Source organism: Pseudonaja textilis, chromosome 6 (genome assembly GCF_049901715.1).
Source record: "Pseudonaja textilis isolate UNSWEBS1 chromosome 6, rPseTex1.2, whole genome shotgun sequence".
NCBI classification, from domain to species: domain Eukaryota; kingdom Metazoa; phylum Chordata; class Lepidosauria; order Squamata; family Elapidae; genus Pseudonaja; species Pseudonaja textilis.
In genome coordinates, this window is record NC_141995.1 from 6,614,116 (window position 1) to 6,637,527 (window position 23,412).

Genomic DNA, 23,412 nt, shown 5'->3' on the forward strand with positions numbered 1-23,412 from the left:
CTCCTTCTCCTGCTCCGGGGCTGGTCGGAGGAGGGACGAACTTCCCCCGGGCGGCGCGAGGAAGGCCAGGCCCGCCTCAAGGACGGCCGCAATGTTAGCGGGCGAGGAAGCCCCTCCGGCGCCCCCCCACTTCCCCCCCCCCCAGTAGCTCCTTTGCGCCCCCCCCCCGCCGAGCCTTCTCCCGTGGGGGGGGGGCAATGATACAGCTGCGAGCGGCTGCCAGAAAGCGGGTCCCCCGCGCCCGGAGATGACAGGCTCGGACGGGACCCCCGAAGGTTTCCCTTTAGCTTACAAGAGGGGTTCCTGCGGAGGGAGGGAAAGGGCAGAGATCCCCGTAAGGAAGATAATAAACAGCAGAAGGTTGGATTGAAGGAGGGGAGGGTGAGCCCTACATCCCAGGGAGCCCCGATTTTCAAGTGGGTGGGGGGCAAACGCAAAGCCCCGCGTGGATGCTGGGCAGCAGTTCACCCAGGAAGGTGGTGGTGCCTTCCTGCATCACCAGCTACCAGCTACCAGATAATCAGAGTTGGAAGGGACCTTGTAGGTCATCTAGTCCAACCCCCTGCCCAAGCAGGAGTCCCTACACCGTTTCTGACAGATGGCAGCGGTCCAATCTCTTCTTGAAAAGCCTCCAGCGATGAAACTCCCACAACTTCCGAGGGCGACTTCTGTTCCTTTGGTTGATTCTTCTCACTGTCAGAAAGTTACCCTAGTGATGACAGTGGCAAAAGCCTGGCCAGTTCTGGCCTGCAACAAGGGCCACAATGTACGCGACCAAAGCATGTCAGGAGAAGTTCCCATTCAGTCCCGGAAGGGAAAATGTACCAAGAACTCCTGGGGGGGGGGGTTTCGGGCCCCACAACGAAATTAAACATCTTCAGTGTACATTATGACTATGAAAACAAACACACATCCTTCACATTCTGTACATTGAATTGAAAACCCCTGATGTTGCATTAATGTTGCACTATACAGTAGAATTCAATAGAGCTCCTGCCCTGGGATAGAAGCTGTTTTTCAGCCTATTTGTCCTTGTTTTTATTATCCTGTACCGTCTGCCAGATGGTAATAGTTCAAAAAAAAAAAAAAGGTTCCCAGGATGAGATGGATCTTTGAGAATATTTTGAACTTTCTTAAGGCATCAGGAGCTGTAAAGCTCTTCCAAAGAGGGGAGAGGGCAACCCATGATCCTCTGGGCAATGACATTAAACCCTCTGGAGCGCTTTCCTATCTGCCTCTGCAATTGGCAAACCATACAGAGGTGCAGTAAGTTAAGATACTCTCTATGGTGCAGCGGTAGAAGGTCACCAGCAGTTTTTCATGTAGTTGTTGTTTTCTGAGACGTCTCATTTTGGGTGATAACTGTATGGGGTGGGGGTGATGGGTGTTGCAGACTAAACTTCCCCTCCCCTTCCTGAGGCTCTTCTGCTGAAGTGGGGCTCATCCACACTGACCAACTTCCCACTTCCTAGGAAGGCCTGGGGGAGAGGAGGAGAGTTGCAAAGTTGCCCTGTGGGTGTTCAGAGATTTGGGGGGGGGGGCAGGCTGTGGGGCCAGCTCTGGAGAAGAGCACTCCCCATGCACAGGTGACTCTGGACCCAGAAGAAACTGGAAAAGTGTGAAGAGGAGGCTCCCAAGGAGCTTGTGCCAAGTGCACGAGCACGAAGGATTACTCGGAAGAAAGAACAATTATAGCAGCACAGGCAACTCTGGAGTAAGGCTGCAAGGAAATGGCCTCTCTCTCAAGAGGATAAAAGCCAGGTTTGGAAAAGCATCTTTTGCAGAAGGCAAAGAAGCTCTGAAGCTCAATTTGTGGATATCTTAGTTCGTGTTTGGAGAATCTTGTAAATTAGTTCTTATCTCTGGGTTTTTGGCAGCCTTTGACAAACAACTTGGCAAGGCCTTTTCTAATTAGTGGAAAGCAGCCTTTTATCTGTAAAGGAATAAAATTCGTGATTAACCTTAAAAGGTTGGGGCTGCTGCCTTTGTCTCTGTTTGCTCTCTTGGAACCCGGTTGGGTCAGAACACCTTCCTGGCTGGGTCCCAACAAACAAAGTCAATAGGGGAAGCCAGATTTGCTTAACGACAAACTCACTTAAAGCCAGATGATTTAAAAAATAATAATTTTATTAAATATAAACATTAAAAACAGTGAACGTGGTGTCTCTTCTTTGACATACATTTCTGTCCAATCTCTTTACAATTAGAAATAAAAAATGAATAACCAAAACTAGATAAAATCTTGATTGGCCCAGATGAGAAATTATTATCTAAGTTATATAAACATTTATTAGAATTTGAAAGGGCGGAAGAAATTGTGAAAGGAACGATGACTGCATGGAACATTGGATATACTATTGATCTGGAAGAATGGGAAAAGATCTGGAATATGAATTATAAAATACAAAATCGGCGGCATACAAGAAAAACCAACATAAAATGTTTTATCTTTGGCACGTGGAACCCTCAAGACTGGCTAAGATCTACCCAAATTTAAAACCAAATTGTTGGAAGTTTGGACAACAACAAGGTACTCCTTTCATTCTTGGTGGACATGCTCCGAAGCGAAAAAATACTGGAAAGTGATTCAAACATGGTTAGAAGAGTTAACTAAAAACAAAATTGATTTTGTCCCGGAATTATTCCTTTTAGGAATAATAAAAAAAAACTATAACAGAAAGACAACATATTTTATATTACATATACTAACAGCAGCAAGAATTTCATATGCTCAATACTGGAAGAAAAACTCCATACCATCTGAAGGCTTAATAATAATTTTTTTTTTTAGAGTGTGTGGAAATGGATTATTGACTATGGAATTAAAAGGGAAAGCAGACAGAATACAATGCAATATGGGAAACATGGTTTATTTGGATTGATAATAGATATAAGAATAGAATGTAAATAATGTGTATAATAGATAAGAGGGTATGGAAGTATTGTGTATTGTAAGTTTTGATAGGACACATAAATGTATATATAATTTCACAGCGCTGTTTAATAACTATTGGTATTATGTATAAATGGAAAACTAAAGCATTATAAAAAAATAAAAAGTTTATACATTTATGTACATATATACATTTTTATGCATATTTTCCATTTATCTTTTGTACCTTTTTATCACATTCTCTACTTATTTAAGTTCTGTGAACACCCTTTCAAGTCCTTCAATTTATAAAATTTGCTCCATAGTTTGTAGTATTCTAGTTCATCTCCCTCTTTCAATTCTTAACCCAACCATTTCAGCGCAGTGTAATATTTTCCCAATCAAAGCATCCTCACTTGGAATCTCTCTTGCTTTCCAGTTTTGGACAAATGTTATTCTTGCTGCAGTAATTACACGCATAATTAAATAGGTGTCAACTTTGTTTACATTTTTCTTCATTATTCCTAATAAAAACATCTCTGGATTCATTTCCTCATCATTTCCTCTAACCATGACCAAATTCTACGATAAAAGACCTGTGCTTTCTTACAGGTCCACCATGTGTGATAGTAAGTACCCCGTTCTTTCATGCACTTTGTTATGATATGTACAGAATAACCCTTGAGTAACAAGGATATGCACATGGAAACATTTATGAGAATAGTTATGAATAATTATTCAGCCACACACAGATACACTAAATTGAGTTAAAGTTTACTTTAAGAAATAGCACAGTCCAATAAACGGTCCAGGTCATATACGTTTAACAGTCCAAAGAATATCCAACTACAAAGTCTTCTTACCGGTTGCCTTTGTCATTTGCAGTAAACAAAAATATCAAAGTATAAGCACAGCATAATACAACAGAGTCTCAGAGTCAAACTGAGAGCAACAGAATGTCAGAGATACAGAATGTCAGACAAAACAAGCCATGATCTCTAGTTCCCTCTTATTGTATTCACAATACAATCAACCAACCGGAACATAGTACAAATCAATACAGTGACTTTGTCTTAAAGCTACAAACATACATCGTTGGTTTATATATTGCCAGCCCAACTAATTGGTGGACAGATTCCTAACACACTTCCAGCAGTTGGGAGATTGATTACCATACTGGGACGAAAACCAATATACACCCTACTCAAATTAGCATAAATCATGGTCCAGAATAGATATGGTGTGGCTTTCGAAAGGATTAGATTTGGCAATTCAGGACTTAAAGACAGATGATTACCAATCACACGATTTGAATTGAGAAGATATGCCTTGTTTGGCTTCTGGGCACCTTTCTCACCTCAACCCAGCTACCTCGGAAGCCCCGAAGCTGCTGCTGCCTCCACTGGAGCTCAGTTTTTCTCCGGGGGCTTCTTGGGGGCCTTCTGATTTGGGAGGGATTATATTGATAGTTTCCTGGTTGTTAATATCCACCTGATTTTCTTGGCTGAAAATTAAATTCATGTCCTTTTCTGGTAGATCATGTTTAATCTCTCCTCTACGCTTGTCTACGCCTTCTTCTGGATCATGAAGACTTTTGATGTTGTTTGTTCGCTCTGCTCTGTGTATTAACCTATTTTTTTTCTCTTTGTGGTTTGAAGACAGCCACTGTTGTTAATCAAAGCAAGGAAAGAAAAGGAAAAAGAGGGTTTTGTTGCCTTAAATCAGCTTCCCCTAAAACTGCTGCATTTTGCAAAATGCTAGCTGGACGAGTGCTGCATTTGGCATGTTCCTTCCAGCACATCTGCACTGAGTTTTACAACCACAACCTTTTTTTCCTCTCCGTTTTTTTCCTCGCTATTGCCTGTCCTCTCTTGCCAACTCCCTCTATAGCGGTCCAGGCAGTGGGTGCTTTGCAGAGCCTCACATGCATGCTTGCTTGTTATTTCCAAAACTTTTCTCACCTAAAGCAATCAAAGCACGTTGAAGACACATGGTTTTATTTGCCAGGCATCAGTTACCACAGCAAAGCTTTCATGGCCACAAGCAACAGCAGAACAGGGTTTGTGAGCTTTCAGCTCCCCCTACATCAATAGCAAGCCAAAGGAAAAAGCAGATACCGTGAAAAGTACAGCTTGATGTCAGAATATTTTGGATGAAAGCATCTGTGGGACATTGTTTAGCGCTTTTTATTAGGTCAGCATGCCAGCCGTACTTTTTCTGAGATAGGATCAGTGAATAAAAACAAGTTGGTTTACTGGGCCAGATATCCCTGACTGAATTTTCTTCCTGGTGCCAAGGGAATGACTTCTTAGACTTTGAATATTTTCTTAGACTTTGAGCAGTTCACCATCCATCCTGCAAATACCAAAAGTAACTTACATGTATATTGGGAAGCCGAATGCAGCTTATACACACACACACACACACACACACACACACACACACACACACATACATCTAGAGGCACCTTTATCTACCACAATAGGCTCTGGAGTTATTGTACTGCTTTGCATTCCACAGATTTTGGCATTAAACTCACTGGAAGTGCCAACAGACACTCGGATCATATTACCATGTGTGGTGGACATGCATAGGCTTGTTACTATACATGGTGGACAAAAATACACACATGGTTGTTAAAAATGATAAAAGTAACATCTAGATTTGAAAAGTGAAATATTTTTATTAGGGATGCTCTGGCACCCTGGCCGGCAAGGCTTTGCTTTGGGTGCTGCTGCAAGTAAGCGGCTGCCTCCTACATAAGAGGAGGCGGTGGGAAGTCTTTGATGGGAATGGAGGATCTCTCTCTTTCTCTCTCTCACACACATACGTATATTTATCACGTTTCCTTACATAACTGCCTGGTCCTAAAATTTGGGGGATTTACTATAAGCCTAGTAAAACTGCGTTTACAACAGGGGTCCCCAAACTTGGCAACTTTAAGGCTGGAGAATTCCGGGAGTTGAAGTTGCCAAGTTTGGAGACCTCTGGTTTACAACTCGCCTTCTAACCAGCCAGACTCCGCAGGGACCCCTTGAAGCCAGGCAGGCGGAGGCTCCCCCCGCCCCAAGCGGCCTCTGCTGGGCGAGCCCGCTCCCACCCGGCACCTTCTCCCAGCAGGTCTCGTACGATGGAGGCCCCCGGAGCATCCCGGCCCAGGTGGGCGGCAGGGCCGGTCTCTCCGGGAAGAAGGCCGGAGCTCTCTTGCGGGCTGCAGGCAACGGTCCGCGTGCGGCTGGTCCCGCGGCGCCAACGGAGCGGCCGTTGCCGGGGCGACGCTGGACGCCCGGGCCGAGAGCATGGCGGCGGCAGCGGTGGCGCGCAGGGTGCCGCTGGGCAGGGAGGCGCACGGCGTCTACAGCCTCTGCTTCGGCGCGAGCGGCGCGCAGCTGGCCGCCGGCTTCGGCGACGGGGCCGTGCAGGTTAGCGGGGCCGGGCGGCGGGCGCTCTGAAACGAGGGCCACCGCCGCCTCCTCCCGAGCTCACGCCGCTCCCTTCCGCTCCCTTCCCCGCAGCTCGTGGACGCCGGGACGGGAGCGCCGGGACCCTGCCTGCGGCAGGTCCGGCGTCCGCGGCACGCCGTCACCGCGCTCGGGTTCCACCGCGCCAAGCCCGGGCTGCTGCTGGCCGCCGGAGCCGACGGGGTCGTCGTCCTGTACGACCTCCGCGCGGGGAGCGCCGCGGCCTCTCTGACCGGTGGGTCCGGAGCGGGCGGGCGGGCGCACGGGGAGGGGCCCGGCTGGACAGCCTCGCGGGACCTTCCGGCGGAGCTACTGACTCTCTCTCCACCCCCACTCCCACCCTTCCCTACTCCCGGCCTTCGCAGAGGGAGAATGAGATCCACGCGCTGGACTTCTGCCGCGACGGCAGCGCCTTCGCCACGGCCGGCAAAGACCGGCACATCCGCCTCTACGACAGCCACACCCACCAGGTGAGCCCTCCGCGGCCCCGCCCCTCCACGCCCCCCCCTCCCCTGGCACCTGCCTTAGCCTCCCGCGGCTCTTCCTCCTCCTCTCCTCCTCCGCCAGCTCGTCCACGTGGTGCGCGCGCCCGACTTCATGGCCGGGGACGAGTTTACGCCCTTCAGCGGCCACTCCCGGCGGATCTTCGCGCTGCGCTTCCACCCCAGCGAGTTGCACCTCTTCCTGACCGGCGGCTGGGACAACTCAGTCAAGGCAAGGGCTGCTCCCCCGCCCACCTCCCCCCCCAAGGGCGGCTTCCCCTACCTGCCCCCCGCCCCCTGCTTTCCCCTCCCCCCACCCCCGACGCCCGGGTCAGCGGATTGGCTGCCGCCTGTCCTTCTCTGCTAGGTTTGGGACAAGCGCGTGCCCAAAGGGGCGCAGAGCGTGATCAACGGGCCCCACATCTGCGGTCCGGGGATCGACATCAAGGTGAGTCCCGTCTGAGGGAGGAGGGGGCGTGGATTCCCACCTCCGCCACAGGAAAGGATGCCATTGCTGCAGGCCAAAGGGAGTGGCCGGGAGCCCCTCTCGGGTATGCTTCCCTCAAGGAAAGCCTGGAGCTGGCCTGGTTGCAGAGCGGGCAGCCTCCGAAGCCAGATCCGCTGAGCTGAGCAGATATAGGCAGAGAGACAGCAGCGCATCCTCTGAACTTCCCAAAGGGAGACGGGCACCAAGTGCAAACTCATCTCCGCAGGTGATGGAGAGACCCGACAGGGTAGCAGATGGGAGCCCCAACCAGTGGTGGGATTCAAAACTTTTTACTACCAGTTTTGTGGGCATGGCTTGGTGGGCGTGGCTTGGTGCGCGTGGCATGGCTTGGTGGGTGTGACTTGGTGGGCGTGGCAAGAGAAGGATACTGCAAAATCCCCCTTCCCTCCCCTCCCCACTAACCTGCTTTCCAGCTCCGTTCTCCTGTGCAGGGCAACCAGAGGAGACCCAGCCGATCAGCTGGGACTCAATGGGAGGCAGAGAAGAGATGGGGGCAGGGCCAGTCAGAGGTGGGATTGGCCAGTTCTCTGAACTACTCAAAAGTTCCGCTACCGGTTTTCCAGAATTGGTCAGAACAGAGGTGGTAGTCAGTAGGTTCTGACCAGTTCTGGAGAACTGGTAGTGGAAATTTTAAGTAGTTCGGAGAACCAGCAAATCCCACCTCTGGCTGGAGATTTTACTATCCTTCCCCTGCCACGTCCACCAAGCCAAGTCCACAGAACTGGTAGTAAAAAAAAAATTTGAATCCTACCACTGGATCAGAACCTGCTGAATACCACCTCTGGAGCCTCCCCACCCACTGTGTTTCTTGGGCTTCCAGCTTTGAAGTCATTTGCAAATGACTGCATCAGCTGCAAATGACTTCAAAGCTTCAACTTGTAGGCTATTTGGGTTTAACCCTCCAGCGGTGACCTGGAAACTCCAAGCAGTTGAAAATCTCGTGTCAATGAGGGAGAGGACAGTGAAGTCACCCACCTGCCTCCTCCCCTCCCCAAATAGGGAGCACACATCCTGACTGCCTCCTGGGTGCCTCACAACGCTCTACAACTTTGGGACCTGCGCATGTCCCGCCTGTGGCAAAACGTGCCTTTTCCTGGCAACCCCACCCAGGGAGAATTCCTCTACTCTGGCCAGTTCTGCACAGAGGACGTAGTGGTGGCCGGGGGCAGCGGTACCAGCGGGGCTGGGATTATCCATACTGGAACAGGCCAGGTAAGGGCTCTTTTTGTGTGTGTGGGGGGGGGAGAGGTAGAGTCTCGGGAGCAGCAGCCGGCTCAGGGGTGGCTGCCGATCGCAGCCAGAATTTCCCGCCGCAGGCTTTCGTGGTGTTCCCTTTGCTTCTCACAGGTGATCGGGGAAGTCCTGCTGTCCAACAAGCCGGTGCATGCCGTGGCTTCGGCTTCCAAAGGGCAGCCCGTGGCCGTCGCTGGCGCAGGGGGAAACCTCTACCTGGCAGAGCTGCACTGAGCCCCTGACTGGGAGCCAAGCCAGCAGGAGACAGTTCTTGAGAGCGCTGGCATCAGTTGCACGACTGGCGGCTTTGGGGGCTGTTCCGGACTCTCGCCCTGCTCCCACCTTATATGCCCATTTGGCAATCCCTTCTTCTCCCCCTCCCCCCCCTCCTGCATATTGTTCTGACCTGCCCTTTGCGGTGTCAGGGGTGCTCCTGTATCTCCCCCAGGGATGGGACTCTCATTTGGGCCTGAGATGGGTGGTGCACGGGGGATGCTGCTTGCCAAGGATGTGTGCAATAAAGCGTCCTAAGGGCCGGCAGGGCCTGTGTCTGAGAAACCGGTGCTGTGTTGCCCCTGACTGGGATGCCAGTAGGAAAGGGCGAGGAGGCGGAGGGGGAGGAAGTGGAGGAGGAAGAGGAGAATGAGGAGGGAGAAGAGGAAGGAGGAGGAGGAGGAAGAGGAGGAAGGAGGAAGAAGGGGAAGGAGGAAGAGGGGGGAGGAGGAGGAGGAGGAAGAGGAGGAAGATAAGGAAGAGGAGGAGGAAGAAGAGAAGGAGGAGGAGGAAGAGGGGGAAGGAGGAGGAGGAAGTGGAGGAGGAAGAGGAGAAGGAAGAAGAGGAGGAAAAGGAGGAAGGAGGAGAAGGAGGAAGAGGAGGAAGGAGGAAGAGAAGGAGGAGGAGGAGAATGAGGAGGAAGAGGAAGAAGGAGGAGGAAGAAGGAGGAGGAGGAGGAAGAGGAAGAAGGAGGAGGAGGGAGGAAGGAAGAGGAAGAGAAGGAGGAAGGAGGAGGAGGAAGAGGAGGAGGAAGGAGGAGGAGAGAAGGAAGAAAAGGAGGAGGAGGAAGAGGAGCAGGAGAAGGAAGAGGAGGAAGAGGGGGAGCGAGGAGGAGGAAGTGGAGGAGGAAGAGGAGGAGGAGAAGGAGGAAGGAGGAGGGGAGGAAGAGAGAAGGAGGAGAAGGAGGAAGAGGAGGAAGGAGGAAGAGGGGGAACAAGGAGGAGAAGGAGGAAGAGAAGGGAGGAGGAGGAGAATGAGGAGGAAGAGGAAGAAGGAGGAGGAGGAGGAGGAGGAGGAAGAGGAGGACGATGGAGGAGGAGAAGGAAGAAAAGGAGGAGAAGGAAGAGGAGGAGGGCTGGGTGCTTCAACTTTGTTACTGTGTGAAGGTCCCATCCAGCCGTGTAGAGCCAGAGAGCCTCCGTGGGATCTGAATGAGGGAGATGAACAAGTATCGGTGCAGCTTGGAACATCAAGTGGAGAAATGGCTCCCCAGCAGGACCAGGATCCGATCCCAAACTCGCCTGGGCTCAGCTAATCTTTCACAGCCCTTTCCCTGCTTTTCTGACCTGTAACCGAACTCAGGGGTGGGTGGGTTGGGTGTGTGTGTCTCTCTTTGCAAAAGAAGATGGAGGTGAACAAGAGTGCCTGGCTACCTTCAGGTTCTGAGTGCAGATGCTGCTCCGCACTCAATGAACAGCTCATGTTTCCTATCTGACGTCGAGTATTTTCTAGAACCGAATGAGCTTCCTGACACCAGGGTCTTTTCGGCCTGTTCGGGGTTGGGCGAAAAAGGAGAAAGGCTCCCTCTTTAGTTGGACCCTCAAGAGCCCCTCTGCCCAGTGTGGAAATCCATGTGGATGCATCCAGGCAGGCTGGGATCCTGGCATGGGTCTATGACAACTCACCATGGCCAACTCACCATGGCCAGCTCACCATGGCCAGCTCACCATGGCCAGCTCACCATGGCCAACTCACCATAGCCAGCTCACCATGGCCAACACACCATGGCCAACACACCATAGCCAGCTCACCATGGCCAACACACCATAGCCAGCTCACCATGGCCAACACACCATAGCCAGCTCACCATGGCCAACACACCATAGCCAGCTCACCATGGCCAACTCACCATGGCTAGCTCACCATGGCCAGCTCACCATGGCCAACTCACCATGGCCAACACACCATAGCCAGCTCACCATGGCCAACACACCATAGCCAACTCACCATGGCCAACACACCATAGCCAGCTCACCATGGCCAGCTCACCATGGCCAACTCACCATGGCCAACACACCATAGCCAGCTCACCATGGCCAACACACCATAGCCAACTCACCATGGCCAACACACCATAGCCAGCTCACCATGGCCAGCTCACCCTGGCCAGCTCACCATGGCCAGCTCACCATGGCCAACACCATAGCCAGCTCACCATGGCCAGCTCACCATGGCCAGCTCACCCCTGGCCAGCTCACCATAGCCAGCTCACCATGGCCAACACACCATAGCCAACTCACCATGGCCAACACACCATAGCCAGCTCACCATGGCCAACACACCATAGCCAGCTCACCATGGCCAGCTCACCATGGCCAACACTCCATAGCCAGCTCACCATGGCCAGCTCACCATGGCCAGCTCACCCTGGCCAGCTCACCATAGCCAGCTCACCATGGCCAACACACCATAGCCAACTCACCATGGCCAACACACCATAGCCAACTCACCATGGCCAACACACCATAGCCAGCTCACCATGGCCAGCTCACCCTGGCCAGCTCACCATGGCCAGCTCACCATGGCCAACACTCCATAGCCAGCTCACCATGGCCAGCTCACCATGGCCAGCTCACCCTGGCCAGCTCACCATAGCCAGCTCACCATGGCCAACACACCATAGCCAGCTCACCATGGCCAACACACCATAGCCAGCTCACCATGGCCAACACACCATGGCCAGCACACCTTGGCCAACTCACTGCAGGACAACTTGCTGCAGGATAAGTGTTACACTAATATCAAAGAACTAGTAGAATAGAATCATCGGAGAAAGGACCCAAAAGGAGGGACAGAATGAAATGTGAATGACAAAATAAATAAATAAATAATTAAATGGAATTGCTAAATTGTCCTGCAGCGTGTTGTCCCATGGCGAGTTGGCTGTGGTAAGTTGTCCGGTTCTGTTTTGACACGGGGGGACAATTAGCCCCTGAGAACACCAGCCCCACCCCGTTTGTATATGAGGCACCATTTAAGGCGCTTCTCGGTTGAAAGGATTAGCCGATGGCATCGCCGCTGCCCGGGAGATGCCCATGGGGTGTGTGTGTGTGTCTCCCTCTTTCATGTCCCTGTCAAGGAGCTGGAGCGAATGAGAACACTAGTGTCAACCCCAGGAGCGGGTCTGGCTGTCACACGGCGGCTCTGGTGGGACGTTACCCATGTGCGTTCCTCTAAATCCACGGGAAGGATCCTGAGCCATATAGCTCAGATTCCTAAATGCAGATGAAAAGCAGGGGAGCTCCTTAAGTGACATTGACCTAATTTGGGAGGTAACCCCCCCCCGTCCAATTCTGTTGCTTTCTGACCTGGTTGAAATGAGCTCATTGCAGTGGTGCTATTCAAATTTTTTTACTACCGGTTCTGTGGGCGTGGCTTGGTGGGTGTGGCTTGGTGCGTGTGGCAGGGGGAGGATACTGCAAAATCCCCCTTCCCTCCTCACCCCACTAACCTGCTTTCCAGCACCGTTCTCCCGTGCAGGGCAACCAAAAGAAGACCCAGCCAATCAGCTGGGACTCAACGGGAGGCAGAGAAGAGATGGGGTTGGCGGGGCCAGTCCGAGGTGGGATTGGCCGGTTTTCCCCGCTACTCAACATTTCCGCTACTGGTTCTCCCGAAGCTGTTAGAACCAACTGAATACCCACCTCTGGCCCATTGCCTCTCGCTGCTGCTGCAGATGTTCCGCTGCCCAAGTCCAGGCGTCCCTCTCTTTAAAAAAACTTTTGATAATATCCCACTGCAGCGGGGAGTCTGGAGAGAGGTTTATTTTAGACCAGGAACACTTGGATTTCGAACGTCTTCAGCAGCTTCACTGACTTGGAAACTGTCCCGGAAAAGAATTGAGCAGCCCTGCCGTTTCTAGCGGGGGCTTCTTTGGAGGGAGGGGGCGTGTCTTCAGGCTTCTCACCCCATGGCCGGAATGCGTCGGAGGGTTCACTTGGGCAACAGACTCCTTCAAGCACCAGGCCAGCAATGTCCTCGGAGGGCAGCCTCAGCCTTCTCGGCCACCCGCAGGGCTGGCGCTGCAGCCGTTTGCTGAGATCAGCCACCGATGGTGGAGCGTGGAGGCAGGCAGAGGCTTCCCAAGGCAGCGCTCCTCTCTGGCCAGGCTCCCCCCACTTCCACTTTGGAGCTGAGGGTCCTATGGCCTCACCTGTCAGCTGAGCACAAGGAAAGGGGTTTCAGAATATTATGACTACTGCAATCCGGAGTCCAACCCCCTTACCTGTTCCTCCCGGTGCTGGGATTCAAATATTTTTGCCCCTGGTTCGGTGGGCGTGGCTAGGTGGGCACACTTTGCACACGTGTATACACGTTGCGTGCACGTACGCACCAAACGGGCACTTTGCGGGCAGCTGCAGAGGCGTTCCAACTCGCCTCCCGCAAGCTTGCACGATCGCGGTTGCTTCAGAAGCTGCCGCTGCGTGGCGCTATTCTGTGCCACACAAAGCAGCTGCGCTTCAAGTTCAGCAGATAAAAGTTGAGTATGGGAGCCCAGGTAGGCGGGTGGACCCAACAGCAAAGCGGCGGAGAGAACTGTTCGGTCTCCGCTGCTCACTGCTGCTACCGGCTCGCCAGAACTGGGCCAAACCAGTTGAATACCACCACTGGTTCCTTCCTTCCCTAAGTTGGAGCTTAGCATCTTCAGACCTCCGTGTCGATAACAATCACGCCTGTGATGAGCGGTCCCGTTTTAAGGCCTTCATTTTTAAGCTTGTCTCAGAAGCCGTGGTGGGATTCAAATTATTATTACTACCAGTTCTGTGAGTGTGGCTTGGTGGGCATGGCAGCGGAAGGATACTGAAAAATCTCCATCCCCTCCCCACCGTACTAACCTGCTTCCCAGCTCTGTTCTCCTGTGCAGGGCAACCAAAGGAGACCCAGCCGATCAGCTGGGACTCAATGGGAGTCGGAGAAGAGATGGGGTTGGCGGGGCTAGTCAGAGGTGGGATTGGCCGGTTCTCCGAACTACTCAAAATTTCTACTACCGGTTCTCCAGAACTGGTCAGAACCTGCTGAATACCCACCTCTGCTCAGAAGCTTAGAAAAATGGGTTCGGCTCCGGCGAGGAGGGGAGCAGAAGGGTTGTGGTTGCCCTGGGAGACTCTGGCTGTAAGCCCCTTGTGTCAAGGCCTACGGCGCTCTCCTGGTAAGTACTGGTACCTTTACGGATGCTCGTCCAGCTGGCTCGGAGGAAGACGCCTCAATGCCGCGGGCTCTGCCTCCCACCAGTACCGGCAGACGTGGAAGTGAAGACCCCGGGGGCCTCGTTGGAGCGCGTCCTCTCTCTCTCGCTGGCTTCATTGTGCTGCTTGCCTGCGGTGGGGCAAAGGGAGTGGAGATGTTTGTCCTTAGTGATGGACGGATCTTTTGAGCACCTGCCTGGGTCTCGAGCGCACCAAGACCATAAGTGGCCGCTGCCCAGGTTCGAAGGAGCCGGGGCTGGGGATCGGCAGACTGACCTCGCTGGGCAAGGGTCCGTCTGGCTTGCTTGGGTGGGGTCAGGCTCAGAATCCCTCTCTCCGGCGTGGATCGGCCTGGGTAGGAGGAGTCGTGGGGCGGTAGCAGTGGGCTGGGAGCTCTGCTGTCACACTCCAGGAGGGATCTCTCTGTGATGGGAGGGGGAGACAGGCAGGGTTAGCTTTGTGCGCCCCCCGACCGCTTTTACTGCTTTGCTGCATGGATCAAACACTCCCCTTCAGCCGGTCTTGCGAGTCGCTTGTCTTTTGGAAAGCAGCTGGAGAGAACGAAGGCAGCCCTGTCCCTGTTCTGGTGCAGACTGGGACCCAGCTGGAGTAGCAGTGCTCTGTCCTTTGTGCCCCTGTGCTATTAAATTACGGCTGCCCCTTTCCGCAACAGCTGCATCTTTGATGCAAGGCTCCTCTTGAGCGCTATCCTAGCTTCTAACAGTCACTCAATAAAGAGTGAGTAAGGACCAAGAGTGAGTAAGCCTGTAATAACAAATTCTGGTCTTATGGACTTTGGTGGATCTGCTCTTCATTTTATTGCACGCAAATAATAATAATAATACCCCAAATGCTATTTTATCAGTCAGCTTGTTTTTAATGGGGACTATTCCCCCCACAATTACCCCTCCCCCCCCCGTTGCTAATGACAGCCGAAAGAATTAAGCCTAGCAGAAGAGAAGATAAAGTAGGTAGGATATGGGAGAGATAAATGAGATAGATAGCAGTTAGGGTACCCGAAGAGATCTTGAGGCTGACAGGACTAGTTAAACAAACTCTCAAGGAGTATTCAGAGTGCTACTTCCTGGAAAAGTAGTCTCTGTGAGTGTGTTGTGTGTGTGTCTTGTGTGAGCATGCCAGTGATCATCCAAGGGAGGAACCCACACCCTGACCCACTGGTGCCTCACCTGGACTGTTGCTGTCACTTGTGTGCGGGTCCTTCTCTCCAGCTCCGGCCAGCCTGTCGGGACAGAAGGTTCTTAATTCTTTACTATTCCTTCTGGCTTCGCTTCAGGGCTACCACCCTCTCCCCATAGCTGGCTCCTTACCCTTCCTGATCCACTGGAGCTGACATTGGTTAGGGGCCTTGAGGGAGCTACATGCCCCCGCTCCCCCGGCTGTGCTGCAGAGACAGATTCCCAGGGTTGGACTGCTGGGGGTTTGCAGGGGTTCAGGAGAGCCCCTAGATAGGATTCTGTGCAGTTTGGAGAACCTCCAAATCCCTGGCCTTGACCACCCCACCCCATCCCTGGCTGGCCTTGCCCACCCCACCCCTCCTAGGAGTCCCCCTCCAGCCCGTTTTGGGTGCAGGTAAGTGCAGGGCACGCACAGAGGCTCAGGGACGGTGAAAAACTGGCTGCCCAGGAGTTCAGGAAGGCCAGAAATGGGCCTGTTTCTGACTTCCAGAGAGCCTACGGAGCCCAGGAAGGCCATTTTTGCTCTCTGGAGGCTCAAGAAAAGCCTCCGGAGCCTGGGGAGGGTGAAAACGCCCCCCTCCCCGCCGTGGTGCAGGAGGCTGACTAGGCCACGCCCACCATGGCCACACCCACCCAGCAACCAGGCAGAGAACTCTTTGCTAAAAATTTTTGAAGACCACTCCTGCAGATGCACCACCACCATCCTGGTTTTGAGACCAAGTTTGCCAGGAGAATGTGGCTTCTGTTTCCTTGCTTTGACTTAAGATTTGAAGTTGACACCTTCTTGTTCCTCACCTCCTTTTCACAGACAATTTCTGTAAAACTACCCGGTAGTTTTTTGCAAAATGGACCATGCTGGTATCTGAACTTGATTCCATCTTCTGAAAAACTAGAAACAAAAGTGAGCGTGCAGATTACAAAGAGGAATTTCAGTGAACCCAGAAGGTTATTTTCAAAATCACAGCACCAAGTGTTTTCTGGCGTTTGCCTAACCTCACCAGAACTGGGAAGAATGTTTTTGGAGAACAACGGGCTCGGCCTATCTGAAGGGCTTTAAACTAAAACTGCAAGAGAAGAAACCCAAATTTTGGGACCTGGTCTCCAATGTAAACCTGAAGGCCATCGACCAAGTGGTATGAAAGCAGGGGAACTCAGGTACAAAACAGAAGACGTAGGAAGCAAACGCAGGGCCAGTCAAAAAAGGACTCAGATGCCTACACGCACGAGGAACAAACAGGACAAACTAGAAATCCCAAGTAGAGGAGGGCAGATACAAGATTATTGCCATCACCAAAACTTGGTGGGATGAAACCAGAGGTGGGCTGATGGGGCTTCGCAGGGGTTTGGGTGATCCTCTAGCTAAGATTCTGCACAATTCGGAGAACCCTCCAAATCCCACTCCTGGCTGGTCCCGCCCAGCCCCTCCCAGGAGTCTCCACATGGATGCAGGTAAGTGCAGGGCATGCATGGAGGCTCAAGGAGGGCCAAAAACAGGCCGCCTGGAAGTTCAGTAAGGCCGGAAATGGGCCCGTTTCTGGATTTCAGAGCGCCTCCAGAGCCTGTGGAGGCCGTTTTCGCTGCCCTGGAGGCTGGAGGAGAGACTCCAGAGTCCGGGGAGGAAAAAATGCACCTCCCCGCCATGGTGCAGAAGGCCAACTAGGCCACGCCCACCATGGCCATGCCCACCCAGCAACCTGACAGCGAACCCATTGCTAAAATTTTTGAAGCCCACCCTTGGAATGAAACCCATGACTGGAATGTTCTGCTGGAAGGATTTATATTGTACAAAATCTAATAAAAGAGGAGGTGGGTTTGCATTATACAGTATAAAGAAACAACTACACCTATACAGAAACGCAAAAGGAAAAAAAAGAAAACCCTTGAGTGGATTTGGGTGAATAGAAAAGGAAAAAGGAACAACATTGCCGTAGGTGTATCCTACGGACCATCCAACCAAGCAGAGGAAATGGAAGAAGTCAGGGATGGGTTTCTACCGGTTCTGTCCATCTCTGTAGAACTGGTAGTTCTGAAGAGCAGCAGACATAGAACCGGTTCTATGTCTATTGATGTTTTTGCCCACTGGCCCATCCGGACTCTTATCGGATCTTTATTTCCTGATTTTTCAACTTCAGCTGCCGAACGAGGCACAGCTGCAGTTTAAAAAAGCAGGAAAAGAGGGCTGTTTCAAAGGCTGCGACTCTGCACACAGCATGCTGATGACGATTTACAGGCGCGCGGCTCACAGCGTGCAGGGAAGCTTTTAAATCCTGAACCGGTAGTTAACCCTGTCGTATCCCACCCCTGGATGAAGTCTTTGCTGAGGTGTGCAGGAAACACACTGCAATAGTAACGGGGGACTTTTAACTACCTTGACATCAACTGGGAGACAAACTCTGCCTCAAATCAGAGATCAAGCAGGTTCCTGCGCCACCCAAAAAGATAGAGAACTGGAAGGTCAGCTATGCTACACTAATTTGGATGAAAAGATAGAGGAGGTTGAAATTGTGGGAACTTTGTGGGAAGACTGACCAAGTTCTATTGGAATTAAACTACTCGTTTATTATTTATCAAATTTATTGGATCCCCATCTTACCACAAAGTAACTCTACAAAATTCAAATGAGCCTTTTTGACTTTAAGAGAACTGATTTCAACAAACCTAGAGCTTCCCTGAATGGAAACCTTAACGGGGAAACCAACTCGAGAAGCTTGGGAAGCTGAATAATGGGTTTATAAAAGCCCGGTCTAGCATAATACTATTGAGAAAGAAAAACAAGAGATGCCGGATGAAACCAGTATAGTTGCCTAAGAACTGGTAAACAGAAGAGACAAAAAGAAGGGACACATAACCAAAGCAAAATATCGGCATATAGCTCAAATCTGCAAAGATGTCAGGAACTCTAAGGCTCAGAGTTGAACGTCCCTCTCTGGCAAACCGTGTCATGTGGGTGATCTAAACAGAGATCTAATACCACCAAGGGTGGGGCTTTATGGACCTCTTAATATTCAGGAAGTTAAGAACATATTTTTTGCACCATGTTATATTTATGATAGCTTACTACCCCAAAAAATATTCCAGGGAAGATGAATCCGGTTAACAAAAGAACCAACACAGGCGGGGCTTTTTAGAAAGGTAGATCCAAACTTGAAATGTAGAGAAATTTTCTGACTGTGAGTGAGCTACTGTTGGTGGGGGCTGGGGGCACCTTCATTATTGGAGGTTTCCCAGCAAAGGTTGGGCACCCTTCGTCTGGGATGATCTGAAGAGTCCTGCCTGAAGATCCCTTCTAACCCTAGGCTTCTATAATCTTTTATATACTTAATTATTTTCAATATTTTTGTCAATTATTATATCATTATCCCTGAGCCTATTATTGCTGTAAGCCAGGGACTGAAGTGCATAGAAGCAGGAGACCGTAACCATGGGGGAGACTGGTGGCTCTCAACTCATAAAATATTTCTATGGTCTTTTTAGAGTTGCCAACTGAAAGGGAAGGGGGAGCAGTGGGCAGCTCGCATTCCATAAATGTTTTCAAAGATAGTTTCTAGGTGACTGAAGTTTCTGCAATGCAAAATTCTAACTGGAGAGTATGATTGATGGCTCTTGGTTATGGATGTGTCCCATTGGAGAATATGAATTATGATACACCCAGGGGGTGGGGGGAGACCAGGGCCAAGGGTGACAATGAATGATGTGTCTCAGAGTCGACTACACCCAGGCAGCGCCGGCATATTTACTCCTAATAAATCTTTTAAGTTTTGAAAATTCAGCTATGATTTATGATTTAAATTTATGATTCATGATTTAAATGGGGGTAACTACCGGAGCCCTGACGATAGCATTTAGAGCAGTGGTGATATGCTGCCGGTTCGCACCGGTTCTAGCGATCTGGTAACGCCGGTCGGCAGTTGGCCCTGCTCACCCATCCCCGCTTTTTCCTATCCTATATTTCCTTTGTTCGTAGCTCATCTGATAGGCACGGCAGAGCAGATTGCCAGCTGTTTTACTCGCCAGCGCTGACAGTAAGGTAAGTTTTCGTGCTTAAAATTGCACCGTTTAAGAACACTGCGCGCGCACATAATGCCCACGCCCACAGAACCGGTAGTAACATATTTTGAATTCCACCACTGATTTAGAAGGCAGCCCCAGGCGTCCACCTCCCAGGGGTCTTCTGCAGAGGGAGGGTGCGGGGTGGGTGGGTGGGAGGGGCATGAAACTTGGTCCTCTGGGCAAAGGGGGGAGCCTCCAGGTTAGCTCAGGCAGGCGACCGCCCCTCCGTTCCTCTCCTACCTTTGCTCAAGTGGGAGAGGTCTTCCTGTTCCAGGTTTTTAGATAGTTCTGAGCTGTAATAGTTGAGCGTGTAGCCTAAACAAAAAGAATTTCAGAACTTTGTTTTGTGAATGGCTCAATAACCTCTTCCCCGAGGCTTGCAAAAATATGCCAGGCACCAGGGTTTTATTAAAAAAAATAGGGTGCTGACTCAGGCAAGGGGTGAAGGTTGGGCTGTAAACATGCATTCTACGTGCACCTTGGCAGGGTTACGGGAAGAGAAGGTAAAAGCCGAAGCTTGCTCCTCACTTGCGCTTTAATGCAGCAAACTTGTGTCCTGCCAACCCCAATTTCCTCTCTCCTTTCCCGCCCTCCTTGTGCCCCAGGGCTGTCCCAGCAGAGCTGTCTTGACATCGGCGTGTGCCAGGCAGAGATATTTCCCCTTTGCTTGGTTCCAAGGCGGCGCTCTCTGGCTCCTCAGGAGCAAGAGGGGAAAGCTTTCGAGAGGGACAGATTGGCCAAGGATTCTCCCAGCTGCCCTGTTTCTCCCGCTGGATGTCACTGACCAGTGACTGGGCCATTCAGCGGAGAGGAGAGGGCGTTTCGAAAGCTAACCAGGCCCCTTGGGAATAATAATTCAGGCCAAGCAATACAGACTGAAACGGACAGAACTGCTTTGCTGGCTTGCTGGGTTGCTAAAAGAGAAGGAAAGCACAATGGCAAGGGGTGCCTGGTACTGCCCCAAACCTTGTGAATCTACAAAGCCTTGTGACTCCCTGCTTCGCTTCATTTTGCTTATTGAACAAGTTGGGAACAAATCCTGACCCTTCTGAAAGGAGTTTGGGGACTTTCTGCACTGAGCTGCAGATCAGAGCGGCTGAAATCTCTTTTTTCAGCCCGGTCATTCTGGGAGCGTGTGGGTGGGCTGTGGAAGGTTGCGCTGAGCCTTCCCACAGGCTTCCTGTGTCAGAGCAGGACACTCTATGGAAAGGCTGATTCCAACATGGCTGCCCATGGACCCGCTTCCAACATGGGCTTTGTTTGTTGCCACGTGTCCACTAAGGCAGGGGTCGCCAACCTTCTGGACCTCAGGGACCGCCAAACTCATCATTTTAAATCCCGCGGACCACTAATATGAATTTTGACAGATGGTGGCTTGCTGACATTGGTGGGAAGGCCAGTTCCATATTCCAGAGCTTCAGTAGACACAGGACTGGCCCTTTGGTCATCCCAGAGCAGCTGCTCCTCCACCACCCGTGTGCACCGGCCTGCCATGGACTGGAGGAGCTGCTCCAGGATGACCAAAGGGCCAGTCCTGTGACTCCTGCCACTCTGGAATATAGAACCGACTTTCCCACTAACATCAGCAAGCCACCCCGGGGCGGATTCTTCCTCCCCCCGCCATTGGTCTTGCCTTCCAGCTCCAGCTCATGCGGCTCTACTCAAGGTAAGGTTTGCACTCAGCTGAAGGGTGAAGGCCAGCGAGTGGGTGGGCCATGTGGCCGGCACAGCCTCGTGTTCCCGCGCAGCCTGGATTAATTGCTTTGGGGAAGACATTTCTTTGTGCACCACCAACATTTTCTCGTGGACCACCAGTTGGCGACCACTGCACTAAGGTGTGCCTCTGTGGCCCCTGCCCTCCCCAGCCACCTCTTGGCTTTCCCTCCAGCAGCTGTTTCAAAGCTGCTTTGCCCCCCTTGGGAAAGTGGTCCTGATTCAGTTCTCCCTGGGCCCGACCTCTCCCCATCTCATCCTGGCCTCGGGACCTCAAGAGTGCTGCCTGTCTGGCAGCCCCTCAGTTCATCTTCTGCCCACCCCACCCCCCGCAGAAGCTCAAGGGGGAAAGAATTGGGGAAGGGGCTGTGATTCAAGGGTGGAAAAAGTGTTTCCTGAGATTTACCCATGAACCGTGCGGCACCGTTCCTGATTTCGGTCTGGGGGTGATGGAGGAATCCCAAGGACTGAGATATGAAAATGTGGATATTGTCATGGTTGTTCCTCATCTGCAGAGGAAATAAAAAGCATAGGAATTCAGGGTAGAGAGGATGATGTAGCCAGTTCAGTCCTGGTCCTACTCTGGGGCAGGTCTCTCTACCCTTTCTTGAGTTGCTCTGAAGGCTCTGGCTGGGGTCAGCTTTGATGGTGTCCAGCCGTTCTTTAACGGCCTAGTTTCCTTTTACCACTAAATCTTCCAAGCCTAATTGCTTTCTCTGGTGAATTCCTCTGGGTGATGTGGCTCAAATGGTAAAGATATTAATTCAAAGTAGTTCTCATCTTACAATGGTGCGTTTAGTGAGGACAATGGAAAAAGAGCAAAAAAAAAGTCACATATTGTGATTGTGGGGCTAGGGGATGTTTGAGCCGTTTGTAAATGCAAGCCAGTGGCCGAGCACTGCAAACATGGTCTCCTGACCAAGGGGACCTGTGTGACATTTTACGCCAGTTGATGGTTCCAACTTCAAATGGTCATTAAGCAGCTGGTTATTACACAAGGACTGCCTATACCAGGGGTCTTCAAACTTGGCAGCTTTAAGATTTGTGGACCTCAACTCCCAGAATTCCTCCTCCAGTCATGTTAGCTCAGGAATTCTGGGAGTTGAAGTCCACAAGTCTTAAACTTGCCAAGTTTGAAGACCCTTGTGATAGGTGATGGATGGATGGATGTGGAGATGATAAATAGACAGACAGACAGGTATAGATGATAGATCAGGGGTCTCAAATTTGGCAGCTTTAAGACTTGTGAGCCGCGACTCCCAGAATTCCTCCTCCAGTCATGTTAGCTCAGGAATTCTGGGAGTTGAAGTCCACAAGTCTTAAACTTGCCAAGTTTGAAGACCCCTGGCCTATACTAACTTTGTAAATGGCCTCCATTTAAGGAAAAAACAACAACAAACCACCCAAACAGCTGCCAAGTAACCCTTCACTGACCAAGTATTTCCACGCATTCACCAAGCAGCTCCGGAGATCATCCCAAGCTAGACTGCGGAACATCAGCTTCAGATGGGCCCAGCCAAGGAAGACTCCACAGTGCAAGAGAGTCAACTTGCAGCTCTGCAACCAGGAAGAAAGGGGTGGCAGGTGGGTGAGTTGCCCTCTGCAGAAGGGGACATCTCTCCAGACCCCCAGAGCCATCTCAGCCTAAGAGGGAACATGCTGCAGCACCAGGGGTAGGATTCTATCGGTTCGGACTGGTTTGGACTGGCTCAAGCAAACTGGTAGTTCCAGTAAGCATTTGCCCTGCCCACCTGTCCCTGTTTTTCCCGGTGCTTTATTTCCTGGGGTTTTTTTTAGCACAGCTGATTCGCATGACAGAACTATTTGCCACACCTCAGCTGTTTTAGTCCCAGGGGCTGCGGAAGAAGGTAAGTAATTGAGTTGAAAATGGGCTTTTAAAAATGTAGAGCCCGCGCATGAACCACACCTTTGGCGCGCACTCACCGAACCGGTTGTTAGCACCGGTTGAATCGCACCACTGTGCAGCACCGATCTAACCGCCAAGCTCACCGACATCACACCCCTCAAACGACAAAAGTGCCCACCCTTATCTAAACCTCGAATGCCTGTTGGAGTCCTCACTCTTCCTAGCGGTGGGACATGTTCATTAGGCCGAAGGACGGGGACAACTCCTGTTTGCCCACGGTCTGCTCTTCCAAGGTTGCTTCTGTCCTCAGGTATTGTGTAACTGAAGCCAGGGGTTCTGTCGGGATTATTGGCTTGTGACTTTAAACACCCCTTGCAAACCATGTTTGTTGAGTTTTGCTGTGCTCCCTTCGAATCCTCGAGTTCTACATTCATGTTGGTGCTATTGAACCGAGTTCAATCTTCACCCCCTCAGAAGGTCGCCCCCACTGGAGGTTTGACTTGTTCCTAGATTCAAGGCCGTATAGGAAAGGGTGGGATTCGAAATTTTTAACAACCAGTTCTGTGGGTAT

General features: G+C 51.4%; 2 protein-coding genes across 2 annotated transcripts; one reads left to right on the forward strand and one right to left on the reverse strand.

The window, feature by feature from the left end:
• The first annotated feature begins 6,102 nt into the window (after nt 1-6,102).
• LOC148125383 (uncharacterized) lies at nt 6,103-9,092 on the forward strand. Its single transcript, XM_087936833.1, has 7 exons — nt 6,103-6,294; nt 6,388-6,572; nt 6,701-6,803; nt 6,901-7,047; nt 7,183-7,263; nt 8,323-8,535; nt 8,671-9,092. Exons 1-7 carry the CDS (start codon nt 6,172-6,174, stop codon nt 8,788-8,790), a joined length of 972 nt encoding a protein of 323 aa, XP_087792959.1. The 5' UTR covers nt 6,103-6,171; the 3' UTR covers nt 8,791-9,092.
• Nucleotides 9,093-12,323: 3,231 nt separating this feature from the next.
• LOC148125384 (uncharacterized) lies at nt 12,324-22,990 on the reverse strand. Its single transcript, XM_087936733.1, has 9 exons — nt 22,985-22,990; nt 22,409-22,531; nt 21,381-21,483; nt 19,502-19,576; nt 16,007-16,100; nt 15,203-15,255; nt 14,292-14,438; nt 13,993-14,145; nt 12,324-12,989 (listed from the first exon to the last, which is right to left on the reverse strand). The coding sequence occupies exons 1-8, from the start codon at nt 22,988-22,990 to the stop codon at nt 14,033-14,035; spliced, it is 714 nt and encodes a 237-aa protein (XP_087792859.1). The 3' UTR covers nt 12,324-12,989; nt 13,993-14,032.
• Between the last annotated feature and the right edge of the window lie 422 nt (nt 22,991-23,412).

Excerpts from the sequence above, each read along its gene's own strand:
- LOC148125383 (XM_087936833.1), top strand. The coding sequence starts at position 6,172 with ATGGCGGCGGCAGCGGTGGCGCGCAGGGTGCCGCTGGGCAGGGAGGCG. Across the intron at positions 6,804-6,900 it reads ACGACAGCCACACCCACCAG|CTCGTCCACGTGGTGCGCGC; the intron begins GTGAGCCCTCCG and ends CTCCTCCGCCAG. Across the intron at positions 7,264-8,322 it reads GTCCGGGGATCGACATCAAG|GGAGCACACATCCTGACTGC; the intron begins GTGAGTCCCGTC and ends CTCCCCAAATAG.
- LOC148125384 (XM_087936733.1), bottom strand. Across the intron at positions 14,439-15,202 it reads AAGTGACAGCAACAGTCCAG|AGAGATCCCTCCTGGAGTGT; the intron begins GTGAGGCACCAG and ends CTCCCATCACAG. Across the intron at positions 14,146-14,291 it reads ACGGACCCTTGCCCAGCGAG|GCAAGCAGCACAATGAAGCC; the intron begins GTCAGTCTGCCG and ends GCCCCACCGCAG.